The 23,507-nt window shown below is 33.8% G+C and overlaps 2 protein-coding genes across 2 annotated transcripts; both read right to left on the reverse strand.

Annotated features, from left to right (window-relative positions):
* Window positions 1-2,547: 2,547 nt before the first annotated feature.
* On the reverse strand, window positions 2,548-7,312 carry LOC7454560 (nuclear transcription factor Y subunit C-4). The gene is made up of 2 exons (XM_024582603.2): window positions 6,457-7,312; window positions 2,548-2,777 (listed from the first exon to the last, which is right to left on the reverse strand). The coding sequence occupies exons 1-2, from the start codon at window positions 7,158-7,160 to the stop codon at window positions 2,774-2,776; spliced, it is 708 nt and encodes a 235-aa protein (XP_024438371.2). The 5' UTR covers window positions 7,161-7,312; the 3' UTR covers window positions 2,548-2,773.
* A 3,138-nt stretch (window positions 7,313-10,450) lies between these two features.
* LOC7454561 (uncharacterized) lies at window positions 10,451-14,586 on the reverse strand. Its single transcript, XM_024582602.2, has 2 exons — window positions 14,417-14,586; window positions 10,451-13,466 (listed from the first exon to the last, which is right to left on the reverse strand). The coding sequence occupies exon 2, from the start codon at window positions 13,338-13,340 to the stop codon at window positions 10,992-10,994; it is 2,349 nt and encodes a 782-aa protein (XP_024438370.1). The 5' UTR covers window positions 13,341-13,466; window positions 14,417-14,586; the 3' UTR covers window positions 10,451-10,991.
* Between the last annotated feature and the right edge of the window lie 8,921 nt (window positions 14,587-23,507).

The following is a 23,507-nucleotide window of genomic DNA, read 5'->3' on the forward strand; positions in this document are numbered from 1 at the left end:
AAATTTTTTTTAATATAAAAACATTAAAAAAATAAAATAAATTTAATAAAAAAATACAATAATATTAAATAAATAAATAACAATAAAAAAGATAAAATAAACTCAATCTGAGTCTACCCAAATTATAAAACAACTTAATATTTAAGGGAAAAACTGGAAAAAATTAAAACAAAAAATAATAAAAAAAAACTCAGTTAAACCAAGTTAATTCACAAACTTTTGTGACTATGAGTATAAAATTGAGATAATCTCATATAAAGAAACACAAGCAAAAAAAAACTTGAAGGTGAAATCTTAATAAATAAAATGAGAACATGATAACTTAAAAAAAAAAAAAAAAAGATGAAACTCAATTCTAGCAAATAAAATGTTGAATGACAAAAATTCAGAAAAAAAATATAATTAAAAATAGTAAAAAAAAAACTCAATTTAAGCTCACCCAGATTAAGATGAAAAATCTTTGACTTGGTTGTTATACTAAGGTGATTGCATTTGAAAGTAAATTGAATAAATCATGAAGTTTAATTATCGAACAATTCAATGTTGAAGAATGCAAATTAAAAAAAAAAAACAGTGAAAAAATATGAGTCAACTCAGGTTAACCTGCAAACTGCGACCATGGGTATATGATCAGGATAACCCCATAGAAAATAAAGAAAAAAAAAGTATGAAGATCAATTTCTAATAAATCAAATGTTGAATGATGAAATTAAAATAAATTGTATTTTTTAGGATAAAAAAAGCCAATTTGCCTTTGAAACTAGTGACTCTGGTTATGAACTTGAAATTAACCTTATAGTAGCAAAAAAAACATCTAAGTCAACCTGAGTTAATCCACAAACCCTGCGACCATGGCCACACGATTAGGATAACTCAATAGAAAGAAAATGAGAAAACAAAATGTAGGAAGATCAATTTCAAATAAATTAAATATTGAAGGATGAAATTGAAATAAACCAATCTAAAAAAATGACAAAAAAAACCAAAAGTCAACTTACGTTAATCTTTGAAACTTTTAAAAGAGGGTAAATAATAATAAAATAAAACATTAGCTCAACAAGGGACTAACTAGAAAAAACATCTTAAACCCAGTCTAATCTCAAAACTCGCAACCCATGAAATCCTTTATCTTGGTTCAATCAAGAAATTTAATTCCTAACCAATTTAACTTCGAAGGACAAAATCATGAAAAAATATCAATTTAAAAAACTTGCCAAAAAAAAAAAGATAGTAATGAAAAGAATGGGGATCAAAATTGATAGAAAAAAAACATTATGGATGATAAAATTATATATAAAAAACAATCTAAAAAACGATCCCAAGAAAATAAATAGCAATCAAAAGAATAAAGACCAAATCTGAAATATTAAAAAATGATAGGGGTTGAATTTAAAAAAAAACAATTGAGATTTTATAGCTTATTCAAAATTTTAAAAAATAGTAATTAAAAGAATAGAAACTAAATTTGAAAGATTAAAAAATAAAAGGGGAAAAATTAAAAAACATTTGTAGTCTTATAACTTATTCAAAATGAAAAATAGTAATCAAAAGAACAAAAGACCAAATATAAAAGGAAAAAAAATTAATAGGGCTGGTTTTGAATCTTAAAGGAGCTAACGCTGAATCCAAGAAGAAGAGAGAAAAGAAAAATAAAAAAAATGATAGTCAACACCAAACCAAAGACCTGACTGGTCCACACGCAACGCCATTGCATAGGGGATGCCAAGACCTTTCAAACACTACCCTGGAAAGCATCATTTAGTGACCGGAAAAGCATGAGGATTGTCCACACGCTGCACTTGCTAGCAGGTGTTTTTTAGAATAATATTTAATATATATCAATTACAAGAATACCCTTGAGTAACCTTTAATATACAATAAAACCAATGTAAAATGAATAAAAAAGCTATTGTGAGAGAGTTGTATTGATTTTATCTTTAGGAGCATCAAAGAAATTATACTATTTTGTAAAAAATAAAAAGACCACAATACCCCTTAATAATAGAGATTATATCTTTTTCTTGTATGGTTAAATTAGTAAAATAAAAATGAAATGACCAATCTAATCTCATATAATTTATAAAAAATAATTGTCATTGTAAAAAAATCATCTTGCCACCAATACCTGGTTCAAATGTTTAATGGCTAAAAAACAATTTTATCATTATATTATTATAACGAATAATATTTTGCTCCTGGGATATTAGATACTTCCCTTCCCTCTTTAGTTTTTTCTTAATGGTCGAGTTAGACTATAGTATTTTGAATAGCTAAATTATATTCCCTCACGAATTTTGTAGAGAAGAAAAGTAGTCAATATTTCTCTCTCTCTCTCTCTTTATCATTTTAAAAAATGTCAACAACTTTCTAACCTATTTCAATAACATACATATAATTCCTGAAGTAATGTATGGAGATTTATGGTTTTTATAAAAGCGAAATCAAATTAAAGGTGAAAATCCCAGCAAAGATCTTCCTGGAGTGACATTCAAATGGTAGCATATGATGACATATAACCATTCAAATCAGTAACAAATAGATAATAAATTAAGAAACTGAACATCAGATATAATTAGGCAAGTCAGCAGCAAATGTAGAGCTGCCATACAATGAAGTTAATAAGTTTTAAGAAGTCTCTAACAGCTAAGGAGAGCTTTCTTGAACAATAGCCAACAAGTAGACTTGGAGATCATATGCATTCAAATTCCAAGTAATATTAGTCAAGGTACATATTTGCCTTCTGTCATGCCACTAATCACTGCATCTGAGAAGCTTAACTGCAGAAAAAGAGCAAGGAAAAACAATTGGACGACATAGAGAAAGCAGTGACAAGACATCATATGAAATTGAAGGGGAAGAGTAATGAAGCATGGCCATTTCTCTTTCATTCATTGACTTGGTCACAAGTCACAACAATAGCCAGAAGAAGCTCCACAGATTGACTTGGTCACAAGTCACAACAATGGCCATTTCTCTTTCTTTCATGGTTAGTACTGTTAACTGAAACCTTAAGAAGTAAGAGTTTAACATAGAAGTCCCAAGGATCTTTGAGGATAAATAGAAGCATCCTGATATTCACATTGAAGAGTAATTTGGAGCCCTTTCATCCCATTAATTAACTAAAAATACTCTGCGCCTGTTGCTTTTATGAGGGAGGATGATGAGGAACCAAGGAAATACAAGTTTATTTTGAGAGGAGAGAGAAATCACCCTAGCTTCAACACACATCACACATAAGGCATCTTCTTTAACAATATACTGAGTTACTGCTAGCCATAAAAAAGGGTTGGTGTAGTGCACAGAAATGCACAAACAAGTGTTAAAGGGAAATAAATACAAATTTAGAAACATTATATATTCATTGGGTGCTAGCATGGAGAAAATGGAACAACAGCTCAGAGATATAGGACAAAATAGAAGAGTTTTTTTTTATGAAATACAGTTTTATGACAAACACCAACAGCAAGAAAGGAAACTAACCTGAAAATTCGTTATTAAGTTCTTCGAACATTATAGGTCTTATGTGGTAAAACGAAAATGGAACTATTTATTCAAAGAAATCATAGTCAGCAAGATCAAAGAACTCAATAAATTAAAGAGACAACAAAGATTTTCTCAGGAAATTAAAACCTCTACAGAACCACCACACAAAAAGAAAGAGAACTAGAAAAAAAATCAGGCACTTCCACAGCATGCTGCTACTCTGTCTGCCAGGTAACAAAAGACAACCTAATGTTTATTCCAACTTTAGCAGAATCTAATTACAACACAGCACACCTCACATATAGAAAAGAGAACAAAAATTAGCCTCGCTATAATTAACCATGTAAATCACTCACGAAATTCAGAATACAAACAAAAATCAATAGCTGGTAAAGTCACTCCACAAGTGTTGTACATGGACTTTACACCATCCTTTAAAGAATAACTCTCTTAATAGAAAACCCATTATGTACCGTTGATCAAATTCAATGACTATCAGGAGAGAGAAAAAACTGTCTCTAAGCCTAAACAGAGCCTTTGTTTGACAAGGGACAATCCTCATTCTTTGATCCTTCCTCTAAGACAGACATTCTAATCAAAATGATTTACATTGCACTCATATTAATAATAATAAAAAAAAACAACTTGAGCTTTTATAAATGATCATTTGACGGCTACATGGCATGTCTCCATTTGTTTCAAACCCGAACACTTCCCATGGAAACCATCAATGTCTACAGGCTTCTTAAGTTGCAGGTAGTATCCATTTGCTGTAGCCTAGAAGAGATTTAGGCGACTATAACACAACTATGACAGACTATTGTAAACTTTCTAGGCCCAGTCCTAGAGGCTAATCTCTAAATTTATTTGAAAGTACCACCAAAGCTGCCCATTATCATAGACTGCAACCAACATAAATGAACAAAAGCAGCCAACAAGAAGCAACACCCTTATGTCCATGAGAAACAAATCATTGAAACAATGTCGATGAAAAATCAAATATCATTTGGACAAAAATCAACTGCATTACACTCGGATAGGATAAAAAAATTGCTTCTTTACCATAGCCAATAAAAGATCAAAGAGCCATTACACCACTGTTCTCCTGCATGTACGAGGGTTTTATCCATTATGAATCACCAACCCACTAAAGATCACTTTTTTTCTGAGTTCATCTACAATATATTGATGATAACCGAAAACAGCTTAACAAGACGCAAAATTCAAACTGCATAAGATGAAACCCAATAAAACATTGCCCTCAAATGACCCCAAAACATGATACAAAAGATTTTCTCTAAAAGAAACAGCCACAAAGACAGGTTTTTCTAGTTCATTAGAATGCACAAGCATTTGTCAAAAGAAAAGAAATATACATGCCAGGAAATTTAAGTGCAAGCATGCGAAAGGTAAAAAGAAGTTCATAAACCGACCACATTTATTAATACTATGGTTTGGTTGGGTGATCTACGATGGGAATAAAATGGAACAACTGTTCAAAGATAGGACAAAATTGAGGACTATCAACAAAATACAATTTTCAAGCAAACACCAATGGCAAGAGAGGCAACAATTTAAGACAAATTTGAGAAATTTTCTCATCTAATTCTTCATACATGAATAACATGATCTATGGTAAGAAGTAAATGTAACCGATTATCCAGAAAAATCATAGTAGGACAACATTGTAGATTTTATGAACCAAAAAAGACAAGAAAAATTCTTTGAAGATTTTCTAAGGAAAATAAAATTTTCATGCAACCAAAGAAGATAGACAAAAAACAGGCATTTTTGTCTTACGTAACTTGAGCACGCTCCTGCTCGGACTCGGTGTGCCAAATAGCAAAAGACAGCCTAAAGTTTATTCCTTTTATAGAAATCCAAATAAAAAATTTACATGTGAAATGGCATGGTCCCACAACAAGCACCACACATATAGCATAAAAGATAAGGATTAACCTCACTGATTTTAGAACAAGTATATACACTCGTCAAATTTTAGAGTACAAATGAAAAACTAATTGCTGGTATAGTTATTCCCATGTGTTAGCATACACCATACACCACCCGTATTTAAGAAAAACTCTTTCGATGGAAATGTCCTTAAGCAGCGTGATCAAAATTAATGACAATCTGAACAAGCTTGTCTCTTTTTAATGTGTCAGCTCAGAGCTACATTAGATCAGGTAGGTTTTTTCATCCTTATACAACATATAGAGTTTTTTCCTTTTTGACAAGGGGCAAAATCCTCATTCTTCAACACTCTTTTAAGACACCCATTGCAATCAAAATGATTGCAAACAAAGTCCATCTGTTGTGCCTACAGTGTATTTAGGAGATAACAACACAACTGTGATTGCTACTATATGCCTTTTCGGGCTCTAAAGGTTAACCTCTATTTATTAGAAACGATCCATCAAAAGTTTTCCATTGTCGTATGCTTGAACCAGCATAAACGAACAAAATCGCCTAGGTGCCCTCAAGAAGCAAACTTTGTAAGCACGAGCATGCAAAAGAAATCCTCAAAACAGCCAATGAAACTGCATAAACCCGGACTGCTTGAGCAAAAATCGACAGCATTCAACTCACATAGGCTAAAAGATTGCTTCTTTACCATAAAAGCGGAGATCAAACAGCCATTGAACCACTGCTTACACAAATCTACTATATTCTAAACCACTAATGTTGCTTGTTTTCTAGGTTTCACTATCTCATATTCAAAAATAACTTAAAACAACAACCAGAGACATAACATTTAAACAACGGAATTTAACACCCCATAAAAGATTTGCCCAAATGACCCAGAAGCATCCCCTTCGCACAAAACCAGAAATCATCTCACACAACAACCTCGCTACAACAAAACTCACGCTCCAAATCGAAAAAATAAGTACAAAAAAAAATGAGAAACCTGTCACCAAAACAAGAAAAATAAGAAAACAAGACATTAAAAAGAAGAAGAAAGAGACATACCCTTGTCCACCACTGGCACCACCACTCCCATAAGAACCATCCTCGGCGGCAGCTGTCTGCCAAACAGATTGCCATGCCTGAGAAGGTGGCTGAACATAAACCCCAGTGGCAGGATCCACAGCTGGCCTTCCAATCATCATCCCTCCAGCGGCAGCGGCAGCGGCAGGCTGTCCCATCGGAGGGTAATAATAAGGTACCCCACTAGCCGTAGCGCCGACAATTCCACCAAGACCAGCAGCTTCCTCTTTGATCTCATCTCTAGGTACAATATCAACCAAGAAATCAAAAATGTCAGTTCTGGTAATAGCAGCAGCAATGTCATTCTTCTGTAAAGTCCTTCTCTTGTTTTCCTCAGCATGAAGCCAAGAACGAATTGTCAGTTCTAAAATGAAAAGCTCACATGCTTTAGCAAACAAAATAGGTGCTTCAGCAGAGATCATGCGCACATCTTCATCAGCTTTCATGATTTTCTTGATTCTTGCTAGAGGGAGTTGATGGTTCTTGAAATCATTAACTTGTTCAATTTCCTGACGCTGGTAAGACCAAAACATTTGAAGTTGCTGCTGTTGTTGTTGAAGGAGGTGGTGGAATGGGGCTGAGGATGGTGCCCCTGGTGGTGGTGGTGGTGGAGTGGTGGTGGTGGAGTGTGGCGGGTATGCGGTGGATTGAGGCTGGTGATTGGTGTTGGTGTTGGTGTTGTCCATTGTTTTGTTGATCGGAGACAAAAGTAGTTTTGTTTTGTTTTGTTTTCGAGGGCTAGAGATGAAATGAATGGGGGAGATGATGAGATAAGGTGAAAGGGTTCAGTGTTTTGGGGCCGTGTGATTTGCTGATTTTTAGTGACTTTTTCTCGTGTTCTTGCCTGGATTCCCTTCTTTTTATTTATCACATAGATTATACCAATCAAATCCGGCCTAGTACAGCCGGTCGATTTATAATTTTTCCACGTGATTCATTTATTATTTTTATTTTAAATTAAATATAAAAGTTTTTTTTTTGTTTTATTAAATAGTTAAATACCTTTAATCAAAATCTTAAATTTGTTAATTTTTTAAAATTCATCCTCATTATTTCTTCTTAAATTCTTTTGTGAAACTGATTTATTTTTTTAATTTAGCTTTTTAATCCAAAATTATCTTTTCTTTATTTTTTTTAAAATTTAATCTCTATTTTTTTATTATTTTTATTTTTATTACTATTCCAAAATTAATTACTTTTTTTTTTAAAAAAATTGACCATTTTATTTAATCCTGACTAATTTGTTTTATTGATCAGATTTAATTAGATTAATTCTACCATATATTTAGAGAGCATTTGGAAACACGGGCAACCCGTGTTTCCAAAAAATATAATTTTTTTTTTTGTTAAAAGTTAAAATTATTTTATGTTTTCAATCGTTTTGATGTGCTGATTTTAAAAATAATTTTAAAAAAATAAAAAAAATATCATTTTAATGCATTTTAGCATGAAAAGTACTTTAAAAAACAACCATGACCACATTCTCAAACAAATCCTAATACGAACCAAACCTAAATCAAATAATCAAATCACAAAAAACAACGTAACATGTGAAATTATACTGATTTTAATAAAAAAACAATAGCCAATGGGATTTATGGATGAAACCACCATTGACTATAGCTAATTTCATTTTTATTTTATTTTTATCATAAAGTATGAGGATCGCTTATGTGATCATTCTCTATACGATTTACGAGCACAATAACAAAGTCAAACCAAGCAAGTGAAGTGACGATGCAATCAAGTCAGGTCAATTTTCAGTTTACGTGTTGGCATGACCAATCACATTGCTCTGACACAACGCAGGCAGCAGAACTACTTAGCTATCAGGTAGGTTTAATTTTTATTTTTTTTCACGTGTACAGAGGGAATGACCATTCTAGCCTTGCCCAAAAGAACCATAATTAAATGTCCGTCGCTGTCATCTTCATCTTATAATAGTAAGTTTTGTTATATAGTTATGACATGAAAAAAGATAGAATTATTTCTGGCAGTCCAACTCCAATCTTTGAAGGAAGAATAAAATAAAAGGTGATGTGTACGTGCCTTTATCACATGATGCTGCTTTGCATCTTTGAAGAGACCTTCCTGCTGTGCCTCTAATGGCTCCACAGTTTGACTGCTTTTCCTCTCCAATGCCTCTAGAAGAAAACCCTTTTTTAACCTAACTCTTCTTGAGATTCCTCCATTAACACCAAGATTCTATCTTCTTGAGATTATCTGCAAGAGAAAAGGACTTCCATGTTATGGATTTGTATTAGGGTATCACGGTTTTTTTTAAATAAAAAAATCTTATTTATGCTCGAAAAAATGAATTGAAAATGCAAAAACCGGAAGGTTGTTTTTGTTTATGAAATGCAAAAAATATATACATATATAAATATTTTATTTTTTTTATTGTTTTTATTTTATATATATATTTTTTATTTATCTTATAAGTTAATTATGATCGCGGCATGCAAATGAAATTTTTTTTTGTATAAATACATCGTGCAAATATAACTTATCTATTTAAAATCTAAAAGGAAAAAATTTAAAAATATATCACAATAATCTCTTTAAAGTATAGTGAAATTATAGAAACAATCCAAAAAATTAGTTCCTATTTTAAAAAAATAAACTAAATAATTTTAAATAAGATAAGGGTATTAAATAACATTTAAAATTAAAAAAATAATTAATTAAAAAACAAAAGTTAGGTCCACACTTCTGGTTTACTTGTTGTCCATCGTAGTAAATGATATGACATTTACATGAGTATTTTTCAATTTATTTTCACTTTTTATTCAACTTCTTTTCGCATAAAAATACTTTAAAAACATACTATAAATTTTAATAAAAACATTTTCAACCCAAAAAACCCTCAAATCAATTCAAATACTCAAATTTAAATATAATCAAAACAAAATTCATAGATCCCAATCTATCTTTTCCAATATATTTAAAGGGTAAAACTACCTCCAATGAACTTTCTTCTTTAGAATAAACCTATTAACATCAAGTTCTGTATTTTTATAATTGACCAAATATTTTCTTTTTCTTTTTCTTTTTCCAATGACTTTCACTCTTCCCCCTTAATATTAAGGGACGTCTTGATAAAAATAAAGTTTTAATAAAAAATTTAAACAACAAAGACTAAATAAATGTATAATTTAAAACTTAAGGGATAAAATTGAAGTTTCTCTTGCTTTTTGAACAAACAACTTTGTTTTCTTTTAAATTTTGATCCTTAATTTTTAAAAAATTGTTTAACAATAATTTAAAATTCTATTTTATAAAATTAAATTTTAATTTGAGGTTGAAATATTCTATGACGCGTCGAATATGCAAATATAAACAAATTCCAAGATGTAGAACCATGACAATATAACTTACAATGATAAAATTAAAAAAAAAATTGAATGACTAAAATGCAAAAAAAAATTTTATAGGAACCCAGAAGGGAAAAAAGTGGTTATGAACAGTGAAATTTGAAAGAACAACTCTGTTCACTTATTTATCATCCTTGTTTTTTCAATTCTTTGTTTAAATATAATCTAAAATTCCATTTCATAAAGTCTAAATATTCTATGATATATCAAACATGTAAGAACATGCAATGTGAGAAGGTTAACAGTGTACAAATCTATCCACGGTAAAATGCCAATCTCTTTTAACTACAATATTGTATAATGGGTGCTCGAACTATTCGCCGCGGGGAAGTGAGAAAGGGAAGATATTACAAACCTAACCATGGCGTCTCCGAGTAGATTTGGAGGGTTTTTTCAGGGCTACCAACACTAGTTTAGCTTCTGCAACCATACTAGTAATGACTGAAGAAACAAAATGGCATCCTGCCAACCTTTCCATGAGAATAGGTAAATGATTAAAAGCAAACACCTGGTTTGCATGCGGATAGTTAAAATGCAAGATATTGGAGTCAAAAGCTAAATGAGAATAAATTCATCAGACACACCGAGCACAGGAGAAGGAAGATGTTGAAATTCTTCGTATTTTTGTGTATCATAATAACAGATTCTGAAGCCTTTCTCAGGTATACAAGAATTATGGGGTGCAGCTCCTGTAACACAAAATTGACCAGCTGCAGAACACCAGTCCTTTGGAGAGTAACCAAAAACATTATTAAAATTATCAGTGGGCAGCAACAAAAAAAAAGAGAGCTTAGCCTATTGGGTGGTAAGCTCTAAATTCTGCTACCCTGTGTGTAAATTCAGCCTTCCAAACTGTCTTCAAGTTGCAAACACAGCTAGGATAAAGTCTCAAAGGCATCCTGTAACTTCAAACAAAACTGTAATCCCACCAATGTATAGAAAAGGAAAGAATTGCTGAACCAGTTTCTGTAAAACCACGCCCCAGTAGTCTTTGAAGAAATGCTAAAAAGAAAGTTTTCTGAGACTTTGGCCTGCAATGATCTCTAACTTCAATTTTCTAACACTTCAACTACTTGGCAAAAACTGTTAAGTGAGCCCTTCAGTTTAAGTCAAGCCTAACAGAGAAACTTCTAGCTTTTTTCCCTAGTTCTTTCGTCGCATCCGTTTATACACAATTACCGTGTCTTCATTTGTTTCCTTACCCTTTTTCTTCCTACCACCAGTCACATCTTCTCTAGCAGCCTCTCCCACCACCCCTTTCTCCTTGACTGTGTTGACATTTTCAACAAACTCTTCTTCGCTGGATTTTTTCATATCCCCAGATGAATATTTTTCCTTATCTTTTTCAGCAGTCTCCATCATTGCATCCAGCTGAACTTCTGTTAATACCTGAAGTAGCTCCAAAGGAGTTGATGCAGGATCAAGCTCCCAGCAACCTTTAGGAGCATATTGACCTTCTTGACCTGTGAGCAGAACTGAAGGCACCTGGTGAGAAAACCTAAACATCTCTTCCCTTGGAATTGTCCTGGTTTTGCTTGGATCAGGATGCTGGCGAAACACCGTCTTGAAACCAGCAACTTTAACAAGAGGGGCGACAGCAACTCCTCTCTCCTCTTTGTAGTCCTCAAGCACTTCAACCATGTCGTATTTGTGTATGACTTCATCTGGGGTATGCTCATTCCAATTAGGGGACCAGTTTTTATAAACGGCCCAAACATCTCCCTTTCCAGGATATACTTGAATGGCTCCTCTTGTGCCCTTCACCCACTTCACCTTGTGAGAGAAAGAATTAAGAGACTTATTGACTTCATGCTTGCCTATCCAGAATTCTCCACTGGTCTTGTAAAAGCCAGAACCAATCCAGTTTAATGGGCCCAATTCACGGTTGCTTTTGGTGTTAAGCCAACTAATCCGCATTTTGAAAGGTTTCCGTGATATCACACTGTGAATCATGGCATAATACCTAGGCATCCCATCATCATTATCATAAGCAGCCCAAACCTGGTTATCACCAAATGATTTCTCGGTGCGATCCTTGTCAAAATCATGAAAATCTGGATCCAGAACACTCAGTGCTAGCCGATCACTGATGTTTGTATCTGGATCATCATTAGCATTAATTGGTGAAGGGTCAGTGGAGTGAGCTCTGCTCTTGGAAACTAGATACTCTGGACATTCTCTCGCATCAGCTTTTGTGCCATTCATAGTAGCCTTCTGCTTTCCTCTCTCCTTGTTTATATACTTTCCTGATGTCTTTAGAACATTAGCCACACTGCTCCATTCCTTCGCCTTCTTGGAAATGTCCCTCTTAGCCTTCTCCATCATCATCTTTCGAGTTTCTGCTTGTGTCAACTCCTTTGTGCTATTAACTTTATGGTTGCCAGAAATGTTCCTCCTCCCTGCTTCAAAACTACTCTTTCGAGAACCAGATTCAACAACTCCATTTCTGTTAGCCACCTCCTTTGCTTTCTCTTTTCCATTACTGTTTGCCCTTTGCTCATCAGAGCACCTTCTCTTCTTCAGCCTATCTCCTTTCAGTACAGAACTGGAACCAGACTTGCTGAATCCAGAAGCTCCTCCAGCAACTGTTTTTGTTTGCTGGTGAAGGAATTCCTCTTCATGCTTTCTTTTCAATTTCTCAGATTGAGCAGCTGACAATGCTGATGCTGCACTTCCAACACTGCCATCTTTACAAAATACCCCTGGCTGAAACGTAGATGATGCAGATGATTTTTCAGCCCTTGTATGCCGAGTAGAATTCTCTTCTTTGCTGTATGAAGTCCACATACGGGATGGGCCATTTTCATCCATGGATGGGGGTGGCGTCTCAAAAGCCAAGAAGGACTGACAACAGTTCTGACAAAGAAGGTTGTGGTTGAGATAAGTTCTAAGGTACTCAAATTGTGTTTTGCATGCATTACAGATTGTCCAAAAGGTATTGGGTTTGGAAAACAGGTGAGGAGGAGCAGGCTTCGGGTGCACAGCACTCTTCTGGCTCCGTGCATTAGAATTTTTATTGCTGGAGAGATCACGGGAACCATTCTGACCAGCTGGCACTGATGATTTCCAATTTGGAACTTTTTGATCCATACCTTTTACATTCCGCTTCTGGTCAAAGGAAATTCTCTTCACTTTATCAGACAACAGATTCCAGGCTTCAGATACAATCTTAAATGCCCCATCAGCGCCTGTTGCTTTATTTTTATCAGGATGCAGAATGAGAGCCAGTTTCCTGTAATGTCTCCGGATTGTGTCATCATCTGCTGACGATTCAACATCAAGGACTCTGTACCAGTCTACATCTCCATTTGTTCTGTTATCAGCAGCCATGTACACATCAAGAGCTGCTAAAAGTCGAGGAAGACCATCAAGTGCAGGATACAAGTTTTGAGCCTTCACTGCAAATCTTCTTGCCCCAGCAATGTCCCTCTCTGCAAACTTCTTCTCTGCAATCTCTTTGACTCTAGATGCCTCCTCTTTATTAAATTCCATTTCAAGAGGTCTCGCTATTGGCTGTTCTTCTTTGTAAGTATAAGCCAAAGCAATGTTGTTGAGATCTTAATCACAAATATCTAAATCCAAAACCTGAAGTTCCCATATGCATCATCAAGAAACCATCTTCAAAAAAAAAAAAAAATTCAACAATAAGGAAACTATGTCTGCAAAGAAGAAAAAAATAAAGTCCGAATTCCCAACATGCATCATCAAGTTACTGCCTTCAAATGGCAAGTCCTGACACACCAAAAATGAAATCCAAAACAAGGAATCTATCTGGAAAGAAGGAAAATAAAGACCTTGATTTGCGCCGAACAACACGGCCATGATTAATCAGAATAACAAATGATTGTTTATTGCGATCCATCAATTACATTAATATAACACTTGTTGATCTTAATTCCTATAAATGATCCAACGGAATTACCGGAAAAAATCCATGAAGTTCCAACGATTTCCAAGATGAGCATAACGGATTTGAAAATACAGCATTCCAAATAAGTCTAATCACAATGCCTTGCACAATTCTCACTCATGGTGATTCAAAACTAAAGAACCATGATACAATCAACAGTAGGTGATCTAACAACAAGACCAACAATCTACTTGATCACTAAGAAACAACAGGAAATGAAAGAGAAAAACTCAAAGTCTCAACAAGTATCCCATTCAAATAACTCTCTCAAAAACTCCAAGTTTTCTTTACCTCCCTAGCATAATGTCAGTCACCATCCATTTCAAATGAATAATAAAAAAAAAAACATCAATCCATAACTGAACACAAACACAAGTACCTAACAAAAAATAAGACAAGCAAGAACTATCCACTTCTCAGATTGACATGAATTTATGAAAAACAAAACATCCCCGATACTTAACACACAATGAGGTATGTAAATCCCAACAACAACAAGTAACTCATGTTCAAAGTAAAATTCTTTACTAGAAACCCACATGGTATTTATCATTAAGACACGATATAAAATACAAGAGAAATTATTAAAATTCCAAATGAAACATATTGTAAGAGTAAATAAGCAAAAATACTGAAAAAAGAGAAAAATAAAAATTACCCATTTGCATAAACTTGAATCAAAGAGACCCCATTGATGAATTAGCTTCTCAATTATTGAATTTTGGCCACTGGATCAAATAGAACCAAGAGGAGGGTTTTGTTTTATTTTTTTAATTTCCGAGAGGCTATGAGGATTAGAATTCTCAAAGAAAATAAAACACTACTTGTTTTATATTATATTTTTTTTTAATGAAAAAGTAGCATGGGTTTTCTGTTTATTTATATAGAAAAATGGCAGATTTTGTGCGTGTTAAACCCTAACTATGGTTTGTTTTTTACTCTGGTTAACAGGATTGGCAGCCAGCTAAATATGGGAAAAAATTATTCCAGTGTCCAAGACAGAAAAATAAAAATTAATAGTGGAAATGTTAGGTCCAATATTTATTTTTTTTATATATTACATATCTATTTTCATAATTTACTTATATTTCTGAATTTTATTTTTTATATATATTACATATCTATTTTGATAATTTACTTATATTTCTATTTTTATTTGAGCCTAGATTAAAATAATTTTATCGTGAGTCTGGATGTAATTTTTTTTTCATTATTTATATCTCTATTTATAAAATAGGTACGTGAAGGAAATATTAGCAATAATTCTCGTAGCATTAATCTAAAATTTTATGATGGGTAAGTAATATCTCAAGTAATAAATACAGGATAGCATGCATGCATGAATTTGCTTAACCAATTCTCGAGTTGGAAATGCACTAATTAGTCATCGAAATATGGTAGCTGTGCTTGACTTTACTGGCAGGTTCCAAGGATCCCAGTCTCACTTTTTTTTTTTTTTTTTTGCAAGGTAAATTGGCAATTTCCTTTTGGAAATTTCACGTTTAAGCATAATGTGATAAGGTAGATGCATGGACTTTGAAGGATTAGATTTTGAAGGATTATCATGTTTTATTTTCGCCAAAATTTTCATTCAACCTCTATATTGGACCCTGAGATTTTAACGAGTTAATTTTCTTCTGATAAATTAGATATATTTTCTCTCTGATAAGCTATCATATTTTTTTTCTCTTTGCCATATAAGAGATGTTTTAATGCTATTAGAAAAAAAAAATGACTGTTTAGTCATCTGCTTCACCAAAGAGTAAGGATGATAGGCTGTAAAAACTCATTCAATCCTTTAAAAAAAAACATTTCAATCTTCATTCTTGATTGTATATTTATTTTAAGAGTTTCTTTTTAAATTATTATTATATTTTTTTATAAAAAAATATTTATTTAAACATCGGAGAATCCTTAAATTCACCAAATAGATCTTTTACAAATATCAAACATCAACCACCGATCACCTTGGCTAGAGAAAATGAATTAGATTATTAGAATCAAGATATTAACCGATTATCCAACACATCATCGGATTGGATTGATAATTTTGTGTATATAGCTTGTATTTATCCATTATTGCGTTGCCAACACAGATAAGATTTTGCCCAACAATGAGAATCCAATTCTAGATATCATTGTGATTGCCTGAAGGATAATGCAAGGTTAACGCTTGGTCGGACTTACCATGTAGGGTCGGGAAGATTCATGAGGTTCAATCTGTATATCATCATAAGTGCATTGCATTTTTCTTCTATCCATTTTAGGAAAATGCAATCCAGCGATTACTGGCACCGCTACGCTGGTAATAAAGCGATCGAGCTTATTAAGAAAATAGTGGTTATTTGCTGCTGAAATCAGACACGTTGGTTCTTGAGGCAAGTCCATGAAAATCTCACAGCCTCTGACAGTACTAATCTTCATCAACCGATGGGTTTCTTCTCATCAAAGCAATCTGCAGAGGCTGAGGGGCAACTAGAAAGAGATACTAGAGAGTGCAGAATTCACATAATGTTTATGGAAACATACAATTAGCTAGGAACATGAGGCTAAACTTAATGGATTTTAATGCAAGACCTTTATGCATAGATTGCAGTAGATCAATGTCCTGTAACCTGCAGGTTCAGTATTCAGAATTTGGAATGGCTAACGAACTGTAAGGACAACAAAAGGTGAATTTGGAATGGCTAACGAACTGTAAGGACAACAAAAGGTGACAAGAGTTTGTCATATTTTGTGTATCCTGACTCAGTGTTTATGGATATAGTGGGTTGAGTTTTAATTCATAATTATATCCAACTTAACCTTTAATATTAAAAAAAATATAAACTCGATCCATTTTAAACCTGAGCGGGTTGAATATATGACTTTGAAGTTTGATATACAATTCTAATCTTTTGTTTTCTTATGGTCTTTCGGTAACCAAATAGAAAAAATTAAAATTGTATATCAAACTTCAAGTTCATTACTTGCCAAGACATCATAAGAGACAAAAAAAAAAAATTAATAAGTAATTTAAATATATAAAGTTTAAAGGAGAGGATTGAAGGGAAATAGATTAAGAGAATGAGAGGTGGGTGTGAAGATGAGAAATAAAAAAAATAAAAAGAGAAAGAAAAATATTATTTATATCAAGGAATATGTTATTTATATTGGATTATACGGGTTAGGTCGAATTGAGCGAGTTTCAAAAATCTCAACCCACATCTGACTCGTGATATCCATTTATTAAGTTTTTTTACCTACTATTATTAGTAATATTCGTATTATCTTACTTGATGGGTTGAGTCAGGTTAGATAATACAAATATTATAGATGAGTTGGTTTTTTTTAACACCCCAAGTTTCTAGAAAATAAAAAACATTAATAAGTAAGGGTGTTAAAAAAAATTGACCAACCGAGAAAATAAAAAAAATAAAAACACTGAACCGAGAGGAAAGACCAAATAAATTAATTTAAAAACAAGAAAATTCACTTGGTCTAGTTGAGTTTCGGTGTTGAAAAGCTGAAATCATTAAAACCAAACCGAATCGGTCTAATCTGAACCAACTTAAAAAAAAAAAAAGGTGTAATTATATATTGAGTCTCTCCCCCTCCTCTCCCTCCCTCCCTCCTAAAACTTGAAAGATAACCTTTGTAACTCTGTTTATTTTTTTATATTTAGCTTGTAAGGTCTGAAATTTGGGGTCTAGATTTAGCTTGTAAGGTATAAAATTCTATTACAAGACCGAGCTTGTTTCTTCCTTCTTGTTGTTGTTATAACTTATAAGGCTTATTTTCTTGTGAAATGATTTGTTGTCATTGTTGGGTCTTAGTTTATGGGCTTGTAAGGTCTAATTTACTTTAAGGAAATAATTCTATTAATTTTAATAACATAATTAATAATGGGCTTATAGAGCATAGTAGTGTGAATGAAATCGAAACACAAAACATGCCTTCTTTTTTCTCTCTTGTTTGATAAAATATAGATTAATTTAGCCCCCTTTTTAAGTAGAAGTACATTTGATTTAGGTAGTTTGAAGAATTAATACATTGAAACTCAATTATCATTGAAACTCAAATAAATAATTTATTTCAGAACATGATTTATATTGTTATGGTGACAAAGAAGAGAAAAATGAAACATTTGTATGTTTTGAAGGGACAAAATTAGTTTACTAATTAAACTCTAATCTGTTATTAATTTACTAATGTTTCTTTGTAACATTAACTTTGTAGGATCTTTTGGATTTTGTTGTTGCTTGATTTTCTGGATGTTGCTATTATTGAATTTTTTTTCTTCAAACTATGCTAAATATTTTTATTTAATTTTCTCTAATTTGGATTTGTTTGTATTAAATTTAATAATATGATGTTTGTTGTTAACATATCTGTCCATTTATTTTAATTTTTATAATGCGAACACCTCTTTTAATTTAAAATGCCTAAATTTCATCATGCATGTCATATTGCATTGATTTAGCTGGGTGAAGAAAATCAGGTTCTTGTTAAACCGAGTTAATGCAAATATTAAAACCCCGACTTTCACAATTATTAAACCTGTTTGCTCAAGGTAAAACTTCAGAGAGAAAATGTTCTACTTCATTCACCGAATCATCCTTTGAATTTTTGGAACTAAACTGACCGATTCAGATCGTGAACACCCCCTACTAATAAGCTAACAAGTTCAAAGTCAAGCAAACTTGGAGAAAGTTTTCGTTTTACTGGATGCCATCTTGCCAAATCTCAGATTGAAATCCTCCTCTTTTCCTACGGTTTCTCAGAATTACCAGTAAAATTTCTATGCTATTATAATTGCTTGTAATTTTCGGCCTTGATGTTTGTACAGTTGCTCGATATACAAAAAGGGTTGGTTCTATCATTCAGGTGTTTCAGACAATTGAAGCTTTGCAATAAAATTGTTGTCAGGAGTGTTAGTTTTAAGGTTCAAGTTTGATGCTATTGTGAATCGGCATTGATTTATCTGACAGGTTATTTGATGGGGACACCGAACCCGAAATATTATTTATGCACGCGAATGATCATAGACGATGGAGGATAGCCCAAACAATTGAGAGATTGAGCTTTAACTTATGTTTTTGGGTTTAATTTATATGAACTTTTAGTTAAGGTTTATTAATTTGGTTTTATTTGTTGGGTTTGATTTAATTATTGTTGGGTATTTTATTTAGTGGGCTATAAGCCCAAACGCTTGTTCTAGTTAAGGTTTTAGTATTTATATCCCACTTTTCTAAATGTTAAGGCAGTTTTGATGATTAATGAAAATTGCAGACTTTGCATATCTCCAATCCCCTTTCTTCTCTTCTTCAGCTTCTTTCTTTTCTAAAGCTTCTTTCTGTTCTTGCTTTAATTTTATTATTTATTATTCTGCATCAAATTTGGTATCAGAGCCAGGATTTTAATTGTTCTTACAATTAAACGATCCACAATGTTTATGCTAAACCCTAGATCCGGTTTGATCTAAAAAAAAAAATGTTCACTGTTCAAAAAAACACCTACTGTTCTGATTACGAAAAAAAACAAAAACTGTGCATTGTGTTCACTGTTCATCCTCAAAATGCAGCAATATAGAAATGTCGATCAGTTTGCCTTCAACGCCGATCACAGCCAATACCACCACATCAATCCACAAGCACACGCCGATTTACTGCCTTCAACTCACACAGCATCTTAGCCTCCACCAGCAGCAGCCGCAACCATCACCAACCACCTTCTGTTACAATAATCGTAGCCCACGCCACCGTCACCAACCAACACAGACAGCAACCGCAGCCGCAACATGTCGCCCACACCAGCAACACTAGATCTTCATCGGCGGCGGCTCATCAACCAGCTCATCCTCTCCCCGCCATCGGCAAGTCGGACCTCTAGCAGCCACCACTTTGCGCCACAAGAATCCCACAAAGCCACACCTAGTTGCTGTCTCCACAGTAGATTCGTCTTCAGCCTCTTGTACCATCCAGCGGCACCAGCAACAACAACACCTTCACTGATTCTTTCAGCCCTGGCGACGCCTCAACAGTAGTATCACAGATCAGCAGTCACGCCTCGTCGCCAACAACAGCAAGAAGGAAACTCAGCGAAGAGGATTGAAGCACAGAAGACATTAGAGGCAAAATTAATTAATCGTGCCACGTCATCTGCCACGCCAGCCCTCTGGATCCACGTCACCCACCACGTCACCCACCACGTCAGCAGTCTGGAGCCACATCAGTTCAGTCAGTTACGCCACTGGACGACACGTCAGCAACATCACCATGTCATCCCCTATTGCCACATCAGTTGCCACATAATCTGAGGTCCATCCCACAACTAAATCTTGGTCGGTAAATAACTCTACTTTTTAGTTTGTTGATTTTATCTCTTTGGTATTGCTCTTGGTATTCGAAATTATCATTAATATTTCTTTTGTGCCAAAAAAAGAGAAAAAAATCTCACCTAGCATTTTTAATTGTTAATTTTTGTTCATCAACCTCTTTCATCAGTGATAGCTAATATCTTATTCTATTTGATAATTATAAACTCTTGCTTATGACATCGTGTTTGATTAATCATTTACACTTAAGAATCTAGTATTACATGCTTACAATTTTATTAGTGTAATTTGTTCTTGATTAATCTCCACATTTAAGGAAAAAGAAAAAGATAAAAAAAAAATCTTAGCTTTATTTTTGTATTGTGACTTCACTTGCAAGAACCATTTGTGATCTCAATTTCATTTCTAAGTGAGTGTTGCATGCTTTTGTGTTATGATCATCTAGTGTCCAAACTTAAGTTTACATTTACCGTAGACTCAACCCTTAGTCATATTCTTATGACCATTTAAAGGGAACTGCAAACTTAGGTGATCAACATGTTTAGAAGAATTGAGCCCCAAGAGAGTTTTCGAATAAGGCACTCAAAGACCAATAAATATCACAAGAATAATCATTACGGACAAGTTCACTCTGAGCGCCACCAATATGACTATCATTTAGGTTACTCTAAATACGATGACTTTGATGAGCGAGTCTTGAATCCTAACAAAATAGAAGCCCCCACTTTTGACGGTCGTCATAATCCTTGGATATTTGATATGTGGATTCGTGATATGGATAGATTCTTTGAGTGACATAAATTGTCTGATGATAGAAAAGTTAGATTTGCTAAGATGAAACTCATTGATGAAGCCAAAATTTATTGGATAGATGTTGAGGATTGTTTAGAGATGAGAGGTAAACCTCCTATAACTGATTGGATCAAAATGAAACAAAAACTTCAGGAGAAGTACCTACCCCAGTCTTATAGGAATAAACTCTTAGACCAATGGAACAATCTAAGACAAGGGAATAAGTCTATCAATGAGTATATAACGTAGTTTAACGATTACATGATTAGATGTGCCATAAGAGAGAATGAAACCATGACTTTGCGTATATTTTGTAAAGGCTTAAATGATGATCTTAGAAGAGAAGTTGTATTTCAAGGTGTATCTACCCTTAACCAAGCTTATACCTTAGTTCAAGATTACAAGTTGGTCACTGAAGAATCAGAGGATGAATCGTCAGGGCTCTTATAGTATCCCTACTAGGTCCCAATTCAGAAGTAGTGATTCTTTGTTAGGTGCTCCACCCCACAGACCTAATCCTAGTAGCGCCCAACTTTGTAAGAAAGATAAGGGCAAACGAGTTGTCAATGAAGTGTCTAAGGTGAGTTCAAAGGTTAAGTGTATTAATTGTTTAGGTTTTGGTCATATCTCTTTAGATTGCACCTCGAAACCCTTAGTCATCCAAAAACATAAAGATATAGGTAAAGAGGAATATTGTAGTGTTGAAGTGTATGAGCCTAATCTTGAGGATTTTAGTGACCTAGATGAAGAGGATGTGCAAGAAGAGGGACCCAACACAATGAGTCCACATGAGCTTGAGAATGAGGTTAAGAAAGAGTCTGATATGTCTGCTTTAATGGTAGAGGAAGTTTTAGGGAACTCTTCAGTGGAATCGCCTATAGAGATGAGTATGGTCTTAGAAGAGTCTCATGATATTAGTCCTCTTAAACTACCTGATTCCTCATCCCACATGCTTAGTGTCCAGCACATCATAAGTTTAGAGCAACATGTTGAGCTTTTTGACCCCTTACCACATGCACGTGATGAGGAAGATGAAGATAATCCTAGTTTACTTGATTATGTCCATACCATATCTACACAGGTTTCAAACAATGTTTGTCTCATTCCACACCCTCAATCATTTAGTGTTCATAATTACAAACCTGAGAAGCCTATAGAACACCTTCCCATATCTCCTCACGATAGGATGTCTAAGTCAGCTGAGTCGTTACCATGTAGGGTTCATAATTTGCATATTGAGATCATGAAACAAATTCAAGCAAGTAATGAACAATACAAATTTCGAGCTGATTTACTTAAGTATCATGATGCACTTAATGTTGGAGATTATTTCATGATACAGATTAGACCTGAACGATGTCTTTTGGAAATCGATCATAAATTGCAAGTAAGTAGTGCTAGACCATTCAAAGTGTTGCAAATGATTAAATCAAATAATTATGTCATTAAATTGCCATTAAACTTTGATATTAGCTCTACTTTTAACATGAAAGACCTCAGTATTTATAAAATACAGCCTATCCCTGATGCTCCTTTTGATACCCCTACCTCATTATCCATATCTTTGGCACAAAAGGAACATATTAATGCTACTTTGAATGCACAAGTTGTTTTTACCAGGGATGGTGAACTTCAGCAAATCCCAGTATATGGGCTCGATGACCAGATTCAGATTATACTTGGATTATCAGAGAGACATCACAACAGCTTGATCTTTATCTTTGAGAGCGTTATCGGAGTCACCTTGGCCTATACTCGACGGGGTCGAGTTCTTCCAACCCCGGGAGAATTGATGGGGACACCGAACCCGAAATATTATTTATGCACGCGAATGATCATAGACGATGAAGGATAGCCCAAACAATTGAGAGATTGGGCTTTAACTTATGTTTTTGGGTTTAATTTATATGAACTTTTAGTTAAGGTTTATTAATTTGATTTTATTTGTTGGGTTTGATTTAATTATTGTTGGGTATTTTATTTAGTGGGCTATAAGCCCAAACGCTTGTTCTAGTTAGGGTTTTAGTATTTATATCCCACTTTTCTAAATATTAAGGTAGTTTTGATGATTAATGAAAATTGCAGATTTTGCATATCTTCAATCCCCTTTCTTCTCTTTTTCAGCTTCTTTCTTTTCTAAAACTTCTTTCTGTTCTTGCTTTAATTTTATTATTTATTGTTCCGCATTATTATTGTTGCAGGATTTGTATGTTTGGCTTGCTCTTGGACCCTTGCTGCAGTATGAGACTGCGATAATTCTACTGGTTGTGTTGCATTTCTACTTTTCTATGCATGGTTGTTTAGCAGCTAGATTTTACGCTTTGAGATGCTGGAAGAGCAAAGGGAATGATGGTTATCTAGTGGAGGATGGCTCACTGAAAGGCATGGGAGCTTTCTGGCAGAAACAATCTTGGGAAGGGAACAAATGAATGACTAGTTTTCTGAAGGGAGAGGAAGTTGCTTGAACGACTCGGCAGGGGGGATTTCAAATGAATGACTATGGAGAAGTTCCATTAGTGCTATGAATTTTCTTTATGAAGGATTACAAGACGATGATAGATCAAGGGAACAGGAGTCATTAACAGAATAGTGGGCTTAAATAAATAAATAAATAACCCCGAATGTTCACCTGGACTGCAGC

This window comes from Populus trichocarpa, chromosome 12, assembly GCF_000002775.5.
Source record: "Populus trichocarpa isolate Nisqually-1 chromosome 12, P.trichocarpa_v4.1, whole genome shotgun sequence".
Classification (NCBI taxonomy): Eukaryota; Viridiplantae; Streptophyta; class Magnoliopsida; order Malpighiales; family Salicaceae; genus Populus; species Populus trichocarpa.

What these genes read in the sequence shown, in the direction of transcription:
- LOC7454560 (XM_024582603.2), bottom strand. Translation starts at nt 7,160, where the DNA reads ATGGACAACACCAACACCAACACCAATCACCAGCCTCAATCCACCGCA.
- LOC7454561 (XM_024582602.2), bottom strand. Translation starts at nt 13,340, where the DNA reads ATGGAATTTAATAAAGAGGAGGCATCTAGAGTCAAAGAGATTGCAGAG.